This window comes from Carcharodon carcharias, chromosome 3, assembly GCF_017639515.1.
Source record: "Carcharodon carcharias isolate sCarCar2 chromosome 3, sCarCar2.pri, whole genome shotgun sequence".
Lineage (NCBI taxonomy): Eukaryota > Metazoa > Chordata > Chondrichthyes > Lamniformes > Lamnidae > Carcharodon > Carcharodon carcharias.
Genome location: NC_054469.1, coordinates 91,006,503 through 91,026,409, shown reverse-complemented (window position 1 = coordinate 91,026,409; position 19,907 = coordinate 91,006,503). Strand labels below are relative to the sequence as shown.

General features: G+C 44.3%; 1 protein-coding gene across 1 annotated transcript in view; it reads right to left on the bottom strand.

The window, feature by feature from the left end:
* LOC121275628 (adenylate cyclase type 1-like) overlaps nt 1-19,594 on the bottom strand; it is a 440,566-nt gene extending 420,972 nt beyond the window's left edge. The window contains exons 1-3 of the mRNA XM_041183119.1: nt 18,980-19,594; nt 17,441-17,590; nt 11,152-11,270 (exon numbers count right to left, since the gene is read on the bottom strand). Coding sequence (XP_041039053.1) covers nt 11,152-11,270; nt 17,441-17,590; nt 18,980-19,573 — 863 coding nt within the window. The 5' untranslated portion in view covers nt 19,574-19,594. The remainder of the gene's footprint in view (nt 1-11,151; nt 11,271-17,440; nt 17,591-18,979) is intronic.
* Between the last annotated feature and the right edge of the window lie 313 nt (nt 19,595-19,907).

Below are 19,907 nucleotides of genomic sequence, written 5' to 3'. Positions count from 1 at the left end.
TTCATTATCTCCCTAATTTATAATAGATTGTCTCCTCTATACAAAGGCACTGATTAAAGAGGCCAAATGTTGATGAAAATACTAAAATAGAATTTTAAAACTACATTTTTAATCATTGATTTGTCATAAAGTACTAATCTGTAATATTTCAAAAAGAAAATATTGAGCTTAACATTTACAAGATATATTTTAGGCTTCTTTTTGTTCTTGGAGGTTATGGTTTTGTTGTTTTCAAAAGCAATGGCTAATAAGATTTATACAATCAAAATATCATCAAATTTTAACTCTTACACTAACTTATTTCCTGATTATATCATAGTTGTAGCTACTTTAAATTCACAAATAATATAATTTTAATCGATTTTCTAATGACACAGCCATCTTGAATTTGCTAATCAACATTTTAACCTAATTTAAAATGGCAGAGGATAGTTTACAATTTAAAATTCCAATCACCAACCATATAAATATGCATTATTTTAAAGTTGCTGTAAAAGTGGCAGAAAGTATATAAATATTAATTTTAAAAACTACACCCATCTTTCCCATAACTCCATGATAGAATCTCTCTGATCAGGCTTCTGTCCCTAGCATTGCACAGAAATATCCCTGATCAAAATCATAAATTGCATCCTATGAACGTGATGTACAATCCATCCTTATCCTCCTCAACTTCTTTGTAGTCTTTCACAAGGTCAACAACATCCACCTCCAAAGTTTTTCCTCTATTGTCAAACTGAGTGGGACTTCTTTACATGTTTCAAGTCTTACCTAGTCAACCACATCCAGAGAATCTTCAGCAATGCTTTCTCTCCCACACTGTTACCTCTGTGGTTCCCAAGAATGTATCTTTAACCCCTTCCTATTTCTCTTCCACATGCTTTTCTTCTGCGCTATCAACCAAAAACACGGGGCTTGATTTTCCCATAGGTTTCAAGACCCTGACATTGGGACCACATGGATGTCCAAGCCCACACTTGCTAGCAGTGAGACTGGCAGCACAATCTTCTGGGAGGCGGCATCCTAATTGGCTGCCTCCGTGCTTGCCATCCCTGGTAAGCTCCCGATGCTACATGCCCAATCACAGGGCTGACAGCTCTGGGGCATCAGCAGTCCCACCGGGTCAGATGGGCGATTGTGGCTTTTCACCAACCCAACCCCCTCATTGGAGATTGGAGCCACCAGCTCCAATGGTTACCCGGCCTGCTACAGGAAGACTGTTTCTAATGAGTTGGTGGTCTCCGCACGCACAGGGGGCCACTCTGCCAGTGGGCAAGTTCCAGTGACACTACAAAATTGCCTCTAATAGAGGCCTTAACCACCTTAGTTGGTTGCCACCTCCAGGTAGCAGGAAGCCGATTCGGCTACCAGTGCAACTCTGGGAAAAGTCCCCAGTGCCAGGACTCAGTCAGGGAGACATCCATCACAGGTGCCCCCTGCTTTCCCAGCCCCCCTGCCTCCAACACTGAATCCACGGGGCCAGGAGAATCCAGTCCATGGCATTTGGTTTGAAATGAGTGCTGCAACACCCAGTTCTACTTCTCTGCTAATAATCTCAATACCCTCCACTGCCTCTATATTGTCAACTCACTTGACTGACATCCGAATCTGGATGAGTTGAAACTTTATTCAATTAAACTTTGGGAAAACCAAAACCATTGTCTTCATCTCCGTACACTTGCCAATGATCCCATTCCCCTCTCTGGCCAGTGCCTCAGGTTAATCCTGGTTGTTCGCAATGTCAGTGACCTATTTCACCCTGAATTGAGCTTCTCAAGAATCCCTCACACCCTTTGCTCCGCCAATGGCAGACATCCCTTTAGTCACCAAGACCCTCATCTCTGGAAATCTCTCCCAAAACTTCATTGCCTCTCCAAATCTCTCCTCTTTTAAGACTCTCCTTAAAAACTACCTCAATGATCAAGTTCTGTCGAAGGGTCATGAGGACTCGAAACGTCAACTCTTTTCTTCTCTGCCGATGCTGCCAGACCTGCTGAGCTTTTCCAAGTAATTCTGTTTTTGCTTTGGATTTCCAGCATCCGCAGTTTTTTTGTTTTTATCTCAATGATCAAGACCTTAGTCATGCATTCTAATATCCCCTCTTTGGTTTTATCTGGTAAAGCTTTTGTGAAACGACTTGGGATGTTTTACTCTGCTAAAGGTTCCACTTAAAGGGAAGTTATTGTAGTTGTTCTGGCATAATTTTGGAAGCTCTCCCCCAACACAAATTTCAAACGACTACTAAAATTATGCCACAATATGTTTAAGTACTTTTTCTGCACAGTTGATTTTAATCATTATGCACATGCTTGAAATGCTCAGCTGTACAATTTTTGACACAATGTGCATTGATGCATCAGAGCACAAACATTTGCCTCAAAAAACAGGGATTCAATTATCTGAATACACAATTGGGATGTCTTCACAAAAGATATTGTGGGACTCCTGGAATACATATTTCATGGGGCAGAATTTTCCTGTTGGCATGTGGGTCCCGCCTCCGCACACCAACGCGTAAAATGACACGCAGTGGCGTCTGGCAAGCGTCCCCACGTCACCGTGCACCATCGTGATATTTTGTTGGGCAAGTGCACGATCATATCTGATGCACGCCTGCTATTAATTAACGGGCCACTTAATGCCCTTGAGACGCCAATTTTTCAGCACCCGTGCGATTTTTGGGTTGTTGCACAGGCGCAATGGGCAGGCGGGTAGGACACATTTGTATAAACCTCATCCACGGGCGGGATAAGAGGGCTCAGTGGGGTCGCGGGTGTGCTCTGTCAAATATTGATTTTTCAAAGTAACTGATACTTGTCTGTGTGAGCTGCAATACTTCAAAATGCATATCAGATGCTTGGACTGGACTCTCAACCTTCAGTCCGGCACTCTGCAGTGAAGAATCATTTTTGGGCTTGCCTGCAGGTTTCAGGAAGCCTTCCCTTAACTTGGGAATGGGAGCTTAACTCTCCATTGGAGGCACCCCCTCTGAGGAGGAAGGGAGGGCGAGTGAGTGGGTGATCTTTGTGGTGTCTCCCAATCAGCTGTCCACACGTGTGTCATGCAGGTTACAGACGCTCAATTCAGGCATGCAGTGACCTTCATCCACTTTCGCTGGGACCAGGTAAGCCAGGCACAGTGAGCCAGAGGCTTTGTGGCCATTGCTGGTTTCCCCCATGTCCAGGGTGCAATAGACTGTACACATTTGGCAATCAAGGTGTCAGAGGGTGAACCCAGTGCCTTCGTCAACAGGAAGGGCTTCCACTCCATGAACGTGCAGATAGTGTGTGATCACAGGATGCTGATTCTACAAGTCTGTGCAACGTACCCCGGCAGCTCCCACAACGCCTACATCCTCAGACACTCCCAGGTACCGGGGATCTTCAGTGCTCCAGCTCAGCTGGATGGCAGGCTGCTGGGTGATAAAGGCTATCCCCTCAGAAGGTGGCTCATGATGCCTCCCTGCCAACCAAGAACAGAAGCTGAGCATCGGTACAATAGGAGCCATGCCTCCACAAGGGCTGTGGTGGAGAGAGCCATCAATCTTCTCAAAACGCGCTTCCAATGCCTGGACCATTCAGGGGGCCCACTCCAGTACTCCCCAGATCATTTGTCGCTGGTAGTGGTTGGATGCTGCGCTCCCCACAATCTTGCGCTGGAAAGGGGGGACATTGTGGACGAAGAAGATGAAGACACAGTGGCTGTGGCTGCACACGATGAGTCCAGCAGTGAGTCCAAGGATGAGCATGCACAGGGAAATGCTGAGGGGGTAGACCCTGACACGGGCATTATCCAGGGAGGCAGACACACCCGGGAGACTTTAATCCAATGAACCTTCAGCTAGCACTCCACATATGGACCTCCAGGACAAGCCTGGGCTGCAGGCTCCATATTTGATACCTGTGTGCAAAATCTGCCTGGGTAAGAACATTAACTAAGGGCCTTGTCAATAAAGCTGAATTTCCTACAAATTAGTCATAACATTATTGGTAACCATCCAGCTGCAGAAGAAAAGAGGCACCCTCAGCCATGTTGACAGAATCACAGAATCATACAGTGCAGAAGAGGCCCTTCGGCCCATTGAGTCTGCACCGACATGTGAGAAACACCTGACCTACCTACCTAATCCTATTTACCAGCACTTGGCCCATAGCCTTGAATGTTATGACGTGCCAAGTGCTCATCGAGGTACTTCTTAAAGGATGTTAGGCAACCCGCCTCCACCACCTTCCCAGGCAGTACATTCCAGACAGTCACAACCCTCTGGGTAAAAAGGTTTTTCCTCACACCCCCCCTAAACCTCCTGCCCATCACCTTGAACTTATGTCCCCTTGTGACTGGCCCTTCAACTAAGGGGAACAGCTGCTCCCTATCCACCCTGTCCATGCCCCTCATAATCTTGTACACCTCGATCAGGTCGCCCCTCAGTCTTCTCTGCTCCAACAAAAACAACCCAAGTCTATCCAACCACTCTTCATAATTTAAATGTTTCATCCCAGGCAACATCCTGGTGAATCTCCTCTGCACCCCCTCCAGTGTAATCACATCCTTCCTATAATGTAGCAACCAGAGCTGCACACTGCTCCAGCTGTGGCCTCACCAAGGTTCTATACAATTCCAATATAACCTCCCTACTTTTGAAAACTATGCCTCGATAGATAAAGGCAAGTGTCCCATATGCATTTTTTCACCACTAACATGCCCCTCCGCCTTCAGAGCTCTATGGACACACACGCCAAGGTCGCTTTGTTCCTCAGAGCTTCCTAGTGTCATGCCGTTCATGGAATACGTCCTTGTCAAATTACTCCTTCCAAAGTGTTTCACCTCACACTTTTCAAGGTTAAATTCCATCTGCCACTTATCTGCCCATTTGACCATCCCGTCTATATCTTCCTGTAGCGCAAGACACTCAGCCTCACTATTAACCACCCGGCCAATCTTTGTGTCATCCGCAAACTTACTAATCCTACCCCCCACATCATCATTTATGTCATTTACATAAATGACAAATAATAGGGGACCGAGCACAGATCCCTGTGATATGCCACTGGATACTGGCTTCCAATCACTAAAGCATCCTTCTGTCATCACCGTCTGTCTCCTACAACTAAGCCAATTTTGAATCCAGCTTATCAAATTACCTTGTCTCCCATGTGGGACCTTGTCAAAGGCTTTGCTGAAATCCATATAAACTACATTAAGTGCACTACAATCATCTACACACCTGGTCACCTCCTCAAAAAATTCAATCAAATTTGTTAGGCATGACCTCCCTCTGGCAAAACCATGCTGACTATCCCTGCTCAAACCTTACCTCTCCAAGTGGAGATAGATTCTCTCCTTCAGAGCTTTCTCCAATAGTTTCCCTACCACTGACATGAGACTCATTGGCTTATCTCTACACCTCTTCTTAAAGAGCAGAACCACATTAGCTGTTCTCCAGTCCTCTGGAACCTCCCACATAGTTTCATGGTCATCATTAAACATTTAAATTTATTGCCACAGATGGCTGTGGAGGCCAGGTCATTGAGGGTATTTAAGACCGAGGTAGATAGGTTCTTGATTGGTAAGGGGATCAAAGGTTACAGGGAGAAGGTGGGAGAATGGGGTTGAGAAACTTATCAATCATGATTAAATGGTGGAGCAGACTCAATGGGCCAATGGCCTAATTTCTGCTCCTATGTCTTATGGTCTTAATTCCAGATTTTTTTTGATTGAATTCAAATTTCACCATCTGCCATGGTGGGATTTGAACCCAGATCCACAAAGCATTATGCATGAGTCCATAATCTAGTGACAATACCACTACACCAGAACCTCAACCTGGCATGTCTGAATTTAATATTATAACACAAGGAACTTATGAGACCATAACGCCAAAGGTGTTCAACATCACACCAACTCATAAAGACCTCATTGCAGGCCAACACAAAAGCAACAGTGATAAACCTGTGGTGTGCCTAAGGTGCCTTACGTTTACATTTTCAAGTGCTACGTCTTGGTGCTGCCCCCTTGCTGGGACTGGCATCTGAGGCAGCCAGCTGACTGTGCTGTCCTCTTGGCCTTGATGACCTTGGCAGTCGTCATCTGGCCTGTGGACCCTGTGCTGGCCCCGCCTGGGAGGCATCTGTCAGTTCCACAGCTGGCATCTCCCCTGTCATCGCACCCTGATCAGATGCAACGGTCAATGGGAGAGGGGCGGAGGAGCTGCCGCCCTCATCCAGAGCGCCCTGAGAGGAGCCCACAGAGATGACAGGCAGCTGCTGCGCCGATGTGAGGTCGCTTTGGACCTCCCTGCTGACCATAGATGGTTGGGCACTGAGCTGGGAAATTTGGTGCCCAGGCCAGCTCCCACACTGGCACTGACCAGGTGAGGTCAATGCAGATGTGAGGGCTTGCTAGTCCGCGCGCATCCCCAGGAAGCCCTGATCGGTCTCCTGGAGGAGCCTCTCCACGAGAGTCACCACTCTCTCCATGGAGGATGCATGGCAGTCAGCAATGAGGCTCATTGCATCGGCGATGGTCCACGTAGACTCCACCACCACAGAGTCCAAGCCAAGCATAGCCTCATGTATCTCCACCAGATGCTCCCATACATCCGGCCACATTTCCTGCGTTTGCTGCATCGCGGACGATTCCAGAGACACATCATCAGGCACCGACTGAACATGTGCCTGGTCCCACGCAGTCCTCCAACTTCTGGTGCCATGGGCATTCTCTGTCTCCACCAGCTTCTCCAGCGACTATGAAGTTCCTCACCGCTGTGCCCTGGGACACTAGCCAATGTTCTAATTCCCCCCGAGGTGCTAGTATCTGCTCTGGTGCCTGCCTCACAGAAATGCTGTGATGCTGGTGAGTCCGAGACTTCAGGGCCCTCAGGTTGAGAGGGGGCCCCTGCTGCTCCTTCTCCCAGCCCTGCTCCACTAATGCTGAAAGGAAGAACAAGGACATTTGATTAGTTAACGTGGACACAGTGTCAATGTGCATCCCTGTCCCCCTCATCCTTCCATAAGCAATGGTCAAACCATGTTGCAAACTTCAATCACTGAACATTCAGCAGTGCCATGGCTGTTGGGAGAACAATGGTGTCCTCAGTGCTGGGCATACATACCTGCCCGTGGCACCCCAGCCTCACTGACACTGTTGGACCTGGGCACGTGGCGCCTCTCCAGCTCTGGGGTCTCCTGCTCGAACTGGCTAAGCATTGCCACCTCGGCCAGCCCTCCGCCAGTCCTCACCCATTCAGTGGCATTATGAGCATTCTTCCCCTGAAAAGGAGGGAAGAGCATTGATTAGTGCTACTTTTACCTGGATTCTCTTTGCGCAAGGCCCACCCCAACCAGAGTGGGACATTGCAGGACTCCAGAGCCTCCTCACCCCACTGCTGCCAAACACTCACACAAAGATGCTAGGTCTGTCCCCCACCCGCCTCCCCCTTGGCCAAATGCTGCCTACATCACATTTTGCACACCACAGTCTAACCTTCCATAATAAGGAGGCGCAAGCACGTGGAGCACAGAGGACAGCAGATCGATCGGTGTCACGCTGCCTTGAAGTTCCCCTCCCAGCATGTCATCACCCTGACTTTGACATGGCCTGGAGTTCCAGCATTGCACCTAGGTGCAGCTCCTCCAGGTTGCCCCCAAAACAGTCATGTGGGTCTCAGTGTACCATATGCTGTGGGGGCAGAACCCATCTCTTCATCACCCTCCTAGTCTGGCCTCGGCATGGGCAATATCTGCTGGCCCACCCAGCGAAGGACACATGCCATCAATGATTCAATGCAACCACTGCACCCAGACTTGGTGGGGGGGAGGTGGTGAGGGAGGAGGGGGGTTCGCAGGGGGAAAGCCTACCTGCTGGGTTAAGTGACCACTGCAAAGTACTCACCCTTCCCGAGTGAAACAGGTCGTTGAAGCGCTTGTGACACTGGATCCAGGTGCGTCGCACCACATCATGGGAGCTCACTATCTCCGCCACCTCTTCCCAGGCACATTTGGTCATGTGGAGGGGGCCTCCTCCTCCTGTCCTGTGATCTCCTCGAGGAGGGCTGCAAGGCAATCATCCAAAAATGGAGCAGCATAATGCCCCCCTGCCCTACCCTCCAGCCTGGCCTGTTTTTCACAGCCTTTGAAAGGCTGCAGCAACGTTTTAAAACAGATCACCGGGTCATTGCAGTCCCAACACCGCCCGCCCACTCCCGCTGCCCTCGGAAGCCGCGATTCACACAGGCCGAGTCTTAGTTGGCCCGCATGCGTAAAATGATGGCGTGGACCCAATCGCGAGCGGTGATTGGGTCCATGCCTGCCTGCTCCCGCTCTGCCCTCCCACCAGAAAATTTTGCCCATAAAGTTTGAAACCTAACCTCACATCCTTCAGAGCGATACATATTTGGAAAAATTAAGTTTAGGACTAATTCATTAAAATGATGGGCATTTTACAAGGTCTAATAATTCAATATAGTGAGTTACAGAATGCTTGTGCAAGGAAATTCTTTGGAAAAATTGTAATAAATCATTTGACTGCCTACTACACAAAGCTTTTCCTTATCCCATAAAATTTCTACTTAAACAATAACTAAAGGCATACTAGTTTCAATTACCTCACAAAATGTAAACCATAAACATTCCCAGATATTGCTGTGGTATTGAAACCTGCATCTTGTTATATTTCTGATTCGTTATGATTTACTTAGAAGGTTTGTGGTTTACATTTTGAGAGATAATTGCGGTCTGTGCTTCACAAACACAAAGAAAGAATATTATGGAGAGCCAGCAGTCTTGTCACTGTCAGAGCCGTCTTTCAAAATTTTCAGCTTTCAACTAATAAGTCTGTTGAACTTCGGTCAAGAATGTTGCAAATGACAGAATATCATCACAATCAATAATATGTAAAATACCCCAAATCTTCAGTTATTACAATCCATGAATTTTCCGTTATAGTTACTAACCAGATATGATGGGGTGGGTTGGATTTTACAGGACACACAGGCCTCTGAATACCTCCCTTGCCACTGGTAAAATGGTAGCTTGGGCAGGGGTGGGGGTGGATAGATGTGTCGGGAGTGCCACCCATGGCGCGCTGCCCAACTTTATTCCTCCCCACCAACCTGGCCCTGGAGCGGACCGTAAAACCCAGCCCAGAAAATTGGTTACGTATTGACAAGTTAGTTTCAAAGGACTGGGATGCAGAATGAAATTTGCTAAATCAGTTACATTGGAGAATTACAGCAGGCAAAAGAAAATAGATATGCAAAACACACCAAAATTACTGAGTAGATAAGCCAAAACAATAAGCCTGTCCTAACTGCATTTGATATTGATATTCAGGCTTGTATATATGAACACAATTTTATGGCCTGGAATTTGCTTTGGAAGAATGATCAAACATTCTGAAAATGTGACAGCATCATTGATATCAGAAAGCATCCCATCTAAGTACATAGCAAGTTGAGGTGACTGTACATGTTTATGTGTACCACACCATGCTGTATAAAGAAACAGTGGCTAGGAACTTATTGTACTGGTGCTAATGGCGATGATTGTCATAAATAGTATCGTATTTGCCCCAGCCTTCCTGCATTGACCCAAAGCCAACATTTATTGAATACTCATTACCACACACCACAGTGATGATAGTGCCAATCCAAAGAGCTTGGAAGCAGTATTACCACTCAGAAGCAGACCAGCTGTGTACACAGATCAGGTTCATCTGGAAAGAGTAGTGCTACTATTCAACAGGGATCTGATTACTGTTTAGAAAAGGGAGGATTACGACAGACTTTTGATATTCAAATAGATCAAACTGCCTTGTACATTCTTAAAAAGTACTTTTACAGTTATCTTCAGGATGCTGTTGATAATTCACAAATCATCGATGATCATGGGCAAATTGCAAATGTAATTAGAATGTAACTGTATCTTTCTGTTATTGATCCAATATCACTAATGGTAATAACTCATTTTACCATAGTCTGAGTAGTGTAATTTATTATTTGGAGAATGCATAATTTTTATACTTTAGACTATAAGGGGGGAATTTTATGGCCCCATTGTGGTAGGGGCAGGGCCATAAAATGCGGCGAGCCAAGAAAAAGTCCATTGACTTCATGGGATCATAAAATCCCCCGAGCATAAAATTCCACCCTAAATATGTGATATTGCCCTTGAAAGAGCTGCACAGTGTTTCAATGGCATCATTTGATGCACTCTGTGTTGAAGTTACTTAGTTATCTATCCTATAATTATCCCAATAGTAGCAGATTTATCAGGACCAACTCTTCAGCCCTTCCCTGAAATCATGGTACTATGTGTGGCATTAGAACAGAGAGTTTTGAAAATTGTTGGTCAGGTAGCAGTTAAGTGCCCTGCTCCCCTTGGAATGCTGTCATGAGGTTCTTAACATCCACCTGAACCATCCAGATAGGCATATGAGACCTCAGTGTGAGGCTGCACTGCAGCCAATGTAACAAAGCGCTTCAGCTTAAAAAAGATTGTGTAAAATGTATTTTAAGATTTTCCAACAAGAAAGGCATTATAAAACATGACTATTATCGTAACTATTTACTTCAATGCAAACAGCAATACCAAAATGACAGTGCAGAAGTGAGATTTTGAAACTAGACTGTTGCGGGTACTATGCACACCTGAAAATTCATGATTGAGGCACTTAAACAATGGGGTAGTTTTGAGTTACTTCAATGAGTTTTGAATCACTCAAGCTATTTTTTTAAATTAGTCTCAAAGTTACATTTAAACTGGTTCATATGAACTGTTTAATTGATATTTTATAGCTTAAGAGTTTGATGTGTCCATAACCCAGACTGGAATTTCATACAGAATAAATCTTAAGACACAAGGAACAATTTGAAAAAATATAAGTCCTTCACTGTTTTTAATACTGTTAAAAGTATACTGTTAATAAAGGGTAGGTGTCCAATTCATTTTTAAGTTCTATGCTTTATAAATTTACAGTATTTTGATCTTGAGGTTATAGGTTTACATGAATATCTGTGGACTTCTGTGCTACGGGATGTTAGGAACATTCAATATATCACCTTCCAAGTAATCAACCACAAACACCAACTACAATAAATAACAGAATTAGTTGCAATGTTACTGAAAAAGAAGGTACAAATGTAAACTGATTTACCTGACATTGTCATGTCTTTGGATATATATTTTATGAAATATCCTTTCAGGAGGCTTCAGGAAATCTTCCTTCATCTCCATTGCCACATTTCTAGGCAAAAGGCTCATTAAAAGTCTTTCCTGTGGCAAAATACAGATTGAAATTATAGATAATGTACAGGTATCTTTTAAATTATTAGACTATTTAAAAATATTTAAAAGTACCCAGGCGTCAGTTTGAAGAACTTACTAAAATTATTGATATATCTTTCTCATTACTATAATCTATTCATTTGCATATGATCTAATGTGAATTAATGCAATTTTATTCATCTGATTCCCTAAACATATTGCAGATACTGCCAAATTGTACAGCATCCTGCATGTAAGGGATTTCCCTAAGGCAAATCAAATTTTAAAATAAATTTAAGTGGATTTTCTAAACCCTTCCTAAAGGATTGGCTCTTTTTGGAAATACCGCAACCTTAACAACATGGGTTGATATATTTAGCAAAACAAACTTTTAACATATAAAGCACCATATCAAACACACATTTAATCTAGAAATTATTTGTGCAGAACTGATGTTTCCAATTCCAACAACAAAATCAGTCAAAATGTTTGTTTTATGCATCACTACTGTATCAGCTAATCTAAACTCACTGAACAAGGTAAGTAAAAACCGTTGGTGAAAAAATGCAGGTTAATGGAGATAAAAGAGAATAGGATCCTTTTGTATACATTAAGATTTGCAGCTAATTATAAGATAAATATGGACATTCAGCTTAACAAGGGTTAATAGAAAAATTACATGGTTAATTAAAAAATTGAACAGGTACTTGGGCAGCAGAGCAAAGAGACTCCAAATGAAATATTTGTAATGCAGAGAACTGTGCTTATTTATATGCTCTACAGTGTTTGTTTAAAACACTGTGCCAACTTTTACGATTAATCATTCTGTAAAGAACTCCTCTGCAGTAGCTACTAACTGACATTTCATTGAAGGCAGGTGCACTCGCATTGGCAGCAAACTGCTAACCCCCAAATAACATGTGTCCTAGAAGTCACCTAAGTTACACAATTTACAGTTATACATGGGCCCGAAATTGGTTGTTCGAAGAAACATGCCACTGATTGGCTGCAGCTATACAAAGTAGAGGACCTGAGGGACTGAATAAATATGCTATGCAAGGGTTTCTTGTTGATTACAACCAGTAAAGCAGCCCTATCTTCACCAAGCATCAGTCAGCTGGGCTCCAAGAAAATTATCTTTATATGGAGAATGGGAAAGATGACCTACTCTAGCCTACCCAGTAGTATACCTAAATTTATTTTCATTGGCTCCTGGAGTCACACAGGATTGCTGAATTGGGCTAGGGAGCCAAATTGCTGCTGACTTTGGAGCTCAAGCAACTTTAAGTATTTGTGCCAATCTTGCCATCCATTCCTCAAGTCAGGCATCTTACTGTCAGAATTACTGTAATTAATAACAAAAACAAAAATTGCTGGAAAAACTCAGCAGATCTGACAGCATCTATGCAGAGAAGGACAGGGCTAATGTTTCAAGTCCATATGGCATTTCTTCAGCACTAAAGAGAGTTAAAATTGTGGTGAAATATATACAGTTTAACGGGAAGGGGGGGGTGGCGTGTGGGGTGGGGGGGTGGTGGGGGCGTACAGTTGAAGCTGGATAGAAGGCCAATGTTGGGTAGAGGCAAAGGAGAGATTGCACGTCATAAACAAAAGGACATTAATGTCACCATCTAGCACCTCATTTAGCCAGTGTCACCACCATCAACACCTCTTTGACCTTTTGTTTATGATATCTTTTGCAATCTCTCCTTTGCCTCCATCCATCACTGGCCTTCTATCCAGCTTCATCTGTCCCATCCCCCTTAAACAGTATATATTTCACCACATTTTTAACTCTCTTTAGTTCTGAAGAAGTCATAAGGACTTAAAATGTTAACTCTGTCTTTCTCTGCACAGATGCTGTCAGACCTGCTGAGTTTTTTCAACAATTTTTGTTTTTGTTTCAGGTTTCCACCTCCACAGTATTTTGCTTTTATCTTACTGTAATCAACAATTTGAAACTACTTGATTTTATTATGTGAGGCTGTATTATCCAGTGAAGGAGGAAACAAACATAATTAGTTATTTTCACAGATTTTTACACTTAGTTTGTTGACTATCATGATTCAGAATGTTTTGTTTAAACACAAGAGACGGGTTTACTCGTTTAAACGTTTCTACAGGAAAGCATTTTTAGTTTATGATCAATGTACACGCTGAACGTGACAAAGATCCAAATGGCAGTTCCCACATCATACTTTACTGCACTTTACTAGTTGTCTTTTTTTATCAGTCAATTCAATCTAAAGTATTCATATTGCACTTAAAAACCTGACACTGTCCAGAGACTTAATTATAGTGTCCAACTAGGTGCCTAGTTAAAAGCAAAATACTGCGGAAGTTCTGATGAAGAGTCATATGGACTCAAAACGGTAACTCTGTCTTCCTCTCCATAGGTACCTGGTTGGTTCAGTTTGATTTATCCATTGCACATTCTGTACTGTTTACCACACTAAAATGTTCATTTTAATATCTGTCATCAGTTTATTTTGATTGTTAACTCAAAGCACATACCCTTTAAATCTAAAAAGAAAATCCTGCAGGTTTATTGACTTATTTAATTTTATTTGAAGTAAAGTGAGTCCTATTTCTTGGACCCCATGACTGAACTTCTGCTTTATTAATCTGACAATCTAAAAGCTTTGCTTCATTAGAAAACAACTTGTTCTCTCTCAGAAGACAGTTACAACTTGAAAGTTAATGCAATATTCTTCTTGTAATACTCTTAGAAAATTGACATCACAGAAGGAGGTCACTCGGCCCATGGTGTTGTGCTGACTCTTTTCATGAACAATCTGAGCCTAATCCCACTGTCCCATGGCCTTATTGTGTTGCCTGCTTCAAATATGTATCTGTTTCCCTTTAAAAATGCAATAAGCTCTGTCTCAGTCACTTTCTGTAGAAAGTGACTGCTCTCAACATGAAGAAATTTTATTTATTTATTCAATCAAAAGACTGCTCCCCTCGCTCTCTTAGAGAACATTTTAAATTGAAAAACATTCAGCACTGACTCCCCAAACAGATAATTTTCCCAAAACAAAAACCTCTCCCCGTTCAATGGATCCTTTTACCCACCTCCAATATTTTCCCTCCACCTGGACCCCTCCCTCTGGATTCTTACCTTCTCTTGATTTTTTCATTGAGAACTGTCGGTGCGACATTAGTCATCTCAATTTCTCTGCTCCTCTCACCCATTCTAATCTCTCTCTCTCTGAACTTACTGCACTATAAAAACATCAACAATTTCCAGTTTCCTGGCCCCAACCGCTTCCTCTTCACCATGGACATCCAATCCCTCTACACCTCAATCCCCCACCAGGATGGTCTGAGGGCCCTTAGCTTCTTCCTCGAACAGAGGCCCGAACAATCCCCATCCACCACTATTGTCCTCCGTCTGGCTGAACTTGTTCTCACACTGAACAATTTCTCCTTCAACTCTTCTCACTTCCTCCAAATAAAAGGTGTGGCTATGGGTACCTGCATGGGCCCCAGCTATGCCTGTCTCTTTATGGGTATGTGGAACATTCCTTGTTTCAGACCTACTCCAGCCCCCTTCCACAACTCTTTCTCTGGTACATTGATGATTACTTCGGTGCTGCTTCATGCTCTCGTCGGGACTTGGAAAAATGTATTAATTTTGCTTCCAATCTCCACCCCTCCATCATTTTCACGTGGTCCATCTCTGACACTTCCCTTCACTTCCTTGACCTCTCAGTCTCAATCTCTGGTGATAGACTGTCCACCAATATCCATTACAAGCCTACCGACTCCCACAGCTACCTCGACTACAGCTCCTCACACCCCGCTTCCTGTAAGGACTCCATCCCATTCTCTCAGTTCCTTCGCCTCCGTCGCATCTGTTCCGATGATGCTACCTTCAAAAACAGTTCCTCTGACATGTCCTCCTTCTTCCTTAACCGAGGTTTTCCACCCACGGTCGTTGACAGGGCCCTCAACTGTGTCCGGCCCATCTACCACGCATCCGCCCTCACGCCTTCTCCTCCCTCCCAGAAACATGATAGGGTCCCCCGTGTCCTCACTTATCACCCCACCAGCCTCCACATTCAAAGGATCATCCTCTGCCATTTCCGCCAACTCCAGCATGATGCCACCACCAAACACATCTTCCCTTCACCCCCCCTATCGGCATTCTGTAGGGATCATTCCCTCTGGGCCACCCTGGTCCAGTCCTCCATCACCCCCTACTCCTCAACCCCCACCTATGGCACCTCCCCATGCCCACGCAAAAGATGTTACACCTGCCCCTTCACTTCTTCTCTCCTCACCGTCCAAGGGCCCAAACACTCCTTTCAAGTGAAGCAGGATTTCATTTGCATTTCTCCCAACTTAGTCTATTGTATTCATTGCTCCCAATGCGGTCTCCTCTACATTGGAGAGACCAAACGTAAACTGGGCGACCGCTTTGCAGAACACCTGCGGTCTGCCCGCAAGCATGACCCAAACCTCCCTGTCGCTTGCTATTGTAACATTCCACCCTGCTCTCTTGCCGCCATGTCTGTCCTTGGCTTGCTGCATTGTTCCAGTGAAGCCCAACGCAAACTGGAGGAACAGCACCTCATCTTCCGACTAGACACTTCACAGCCTTCCGGACTGAATATTGAATTCAACAACTTTAGGTCTTGAACTCCCTCCTCCATCCCCACCCCCTTTCTGTTTCTTCCCCCTTCCTTCTGTTTTTTCCAATAATTTATATAGATTTTTCTTTTCCCACCTATTTCCATTATTTTAAAATATTTTTAAATCTTTTATGCTCCCCCCCACTAGAGCTATACCTTGAGTGCCCTACCATCCATTCTTAATTAGCACATTTTTTTAGATAATATCACCAACATCAACACCTCCATGTTCTTTTGTTCTTTTGTCTGTGACATCTTTTGATGATCTGCTCCTATCACTGCTTGCTTGTCCCTACAACTACACCACCCCCCTCCACTTCTCTCCCCCCACCCAACCACCACCCCCCCCCACCTTAAACCAGCTTATATTTCACCCCTCTCCTTGGATTCACCTAGTTCTGTTGAAGGGTCATGAGGACTCGAAACGTCAACTCTTTTCTTCTCTGCCGATGCTGCCAGACCTGCTGAGTTTTTCCAGGTAATTCTGTTTTTGTTTTAGTTAATTTTCCCTATTTACAGTTTCATGGCCATTCCTAATATCGAACACCTTTCATTTTAACCTTCTTTGCTCTATTGGAAATAGGTTCAATATCTCAAGTCTTTCCTTAACTTAGCATAAAAAGTGTTGATTATTTTATGATGAAACATAGTATCTGGAATCCCTGTAACATATATATTACATATTTAAGAATGTTAAGTAAACTATTAAACACGTGGCAAAAAGCAAAATATGCTGGAAACACTCAGCAGGTCAGTCAGTATTTGAGGTGAGAACAGACAGGTATCAAATATATTCTGACCTCCCTGCAATAATGGAGTTTCCCTTCTGTCAGAGTTGTGGCAGTCCTGCGGTAGAAAGGCCCAGGAAGTTCAAGGTTCTAATGCATCTTTTCTCTTCACAAATGCTGACCAGGCAGGCCCACCTGCTGAATGTTCTAAGCACTTTTTAAAAATTGAATTTCAGATTTCCAGCTTCTACAGACATCTGTGCTTTTATTATAATGGACACTTAAGGCTGTGTATGTATTTTGTAGTTCTGATGTTACTCGTCATGGGAAAAAGGGGAAATGTAAAAATGTCCAGGGAAAAGGAGAACGTGGAGGTGTGGGAATGTGCATTCCAAAAGCGGGATGTTGTCTGTATTTGGTTTCACTCAATAACCTGTTCAGGTCAAACTAAGCCACGGCTACTAAAAAAGTAAATGCAACTTTTGTAACTAATAACCCCGCAAAGTATTACAGATATTTCATATTCTCTCTCAATTTCAAACTAGCTTGTTTTCTGACTTTCAACAATCATTTAATCCATCAGTAAATTATCGCCTTAGTTTACATTGTTTTTTTCATAATTAGCATACACATGTAATACTAGACTTCTGTTTTTCGTTAAATCTACAACACACCTGAGAAGGTTCACCGATTTTTCCTTACAACTTGACATATTCCGCTTTTCAAACACGTTTCATTTGTTTTAAACTTGTATCTCTCTGTTTCTGCGCAACCTTTGGCTTCTCTGTCTATCTTCAGAACCAAACCCACTGACCTGCTTCTCGTTTTCATCTTCCAGCCGAAGCCGTTCCTCGATGCAGTTCCTCGCCTGTAGAAAGGCTTTCCTCTGGGCTCTCTCCGTCAGGATTCTCACAAACACTCCGGACACGTTCACACTGGCAAACAGAACAGCGTTGGCCACAAGCTACGGAGCGAAGCACAAAACATGCATTGCAATCAATCCGTGTGTCTGAAACTCGAGGAGTCGATTAATGCAAATCAAAAACAGAGCGAGGATTTTTTTTTTCAGGGACGGTCACATTATGTAGTAAAACTTCTCCGATTTTTCAACGCTCTCCCAAGCTAGTTTTTGACGAAGTGTAACTTTCTAATATTAACTACGCTTAATTATTTTACATACACACTCATCCACCAACACTGCAGTCCTCCAATTCTCCGCTCTGTTCAAACCAGACCCTCTCTAATCTAACCAACCCCCTCACTCAGTTCTCCGGGCACATAGCTGATTAGCAATATTGACCTGAGCGGCCATGATCAGATCTGGAGTCCAAAGCGTCCCTTTTTACTATACTGATTGTTATTTGCCCCAAACGAGAGCTTTGATGGTCCTGTGATATCAATCCAGATTGTCATGTGAGTTTAATGGAATTGACTCCGAAACTTCGCAGAGAATGAACAGTTTATCCTGAAGAAAATTAGGGAAAACTGTCTTAAAGTTGTTCTAAGCACGTCGAAGTGACGGTTAAATCAGTAACTTATAACTGTAACTGGACAAAAGATAGCCATATCATTTTCAGAGTAAAAATAGAAATGAATGCGATGTTTGACACGGGACAGCAGAGAGAGTCAGCACGATTAATAAAAGCAATAAATCAACCCACGAGATTACCAGAAACGGGCATTCGTAATCTTTATCTAAGGTGTTTTACTGCGGACAGGACTTAACCTTGTTTCCCGTTAAAAGGCCGCAGATGTAATGGATACTCCGTGTGCTGGTGTGCGGAATTATAGTCAGCCCGCACAGAATAAAGAATTCACCAACTACGCATCGACATTAAAACGTCCCTGTAATCAGGCCCTAGCCAAAGATGGGAGGGAGTTAAAATTATAATATTTACACATCATTTTCATCAGAAACAGGACCTGAGTGTTTTTTAGCCAAAATTTAAAGTCAGACCTATACAACAGCCCAACTATCCTGACCAGCCGAATTTTACCAGCATTTACCAGTTTTTTTTATTTCTGATCAAGTTGATTGCTGTTACAGTAACAAAGTCAGACTAAGCTGCCCGCAGCCCCAGTGTAACCGTCTCTCTGAAATCCCACTGAATGACCAAACACAGGACTTTAAAAGTTAACCCGGTAACTCCATTAGTTGTATCAATTATCTCCCAGAAATAGAAAAGGTCATGGATTCCTCGAAACAAAACTTGGAAAAAGGTTCAGAGTTCATCCAATGACATTGAGATAAAATGTTTTGGAGGATTCTGTTTTGAGTCTTACTTCAAAAACAACCTGTCCTTGCTCCTGTAACTAAGAATAGCAATAGCGAGGAGTGTGGAGCAGAACTTACCGTACGCCAGAGTCGTGACCTTCTGGATGTCACCGAGGTGGCGGTAACTATGATGTGGGAAACGGCCACCATCAGGCCAAAGATGATGGCCAGCAAGGTCCGAACGGGCAGCAGCGAGTAGGCGACAAAAGTGACCAACATCAGCTGCCACATGCCGTGCTCCGGGGAGGTCGGCGGCTCCAAGCCATAGGTTCCGAGCGAGAAGGGACAGCAGAGGAAGGAGGAGGTGAAGGCGAAGAGCAGGCTCAGCTTGACGATCTGCTGGAGCTGGGTGACCTGGAGATACTTGACGTTCGTGATGATAAACAGTGAGATGAAGATGATGCAGTGAACCGGGTGAGAGCCTTTGGAGATGGTCAGCCGCGGGCCGGACATTAACTCCACCATGGCCAGAGTGGCTGTCATGATGATGAGGATGGCCAAAGCTTTGAGGGTCGCCGTCTGCTCCAGCTTCAGGTTGTAATTCTGGAACAGTAACTCCAGCTCCTTGCAGTCAAACTCGTCTTCGCAGCTGACCGTGTCCAGAGCAGAGGCCGGGGCGTAGGGACACTTCTTCCTTCTTGTCCTGACCTTACGGAACGGAATCTCCTCCATGTCATTGCCATCCAAAAGCAAACCCCCCCCCCTCCCCCACCAGCCACTTGTCGCGTCTCCCCCCCCCCCCCCCCCCGCCCCCCTTCGCCTGGCTCCTCTTAGGGTTGCAGCTCTGGCCGAATCTCCAGGCCGATCAGTGTGACTCAGAGCTTCAAACCCTGGCAGCAGCCCCCCAGCCCGGTAATGTCAGAGCGGAGGGGGCAGAGATCACGGTGGGGGGACAGGAGAAAACACAACTAGAAGTTGGCGGCTGCAAGCTCAGGCAGCAGATGTTGCGGAAGCCGGGGCCCGGGGAGTGCTGGTCTCTTTTCCCTGCTCATACACAAATACAAAG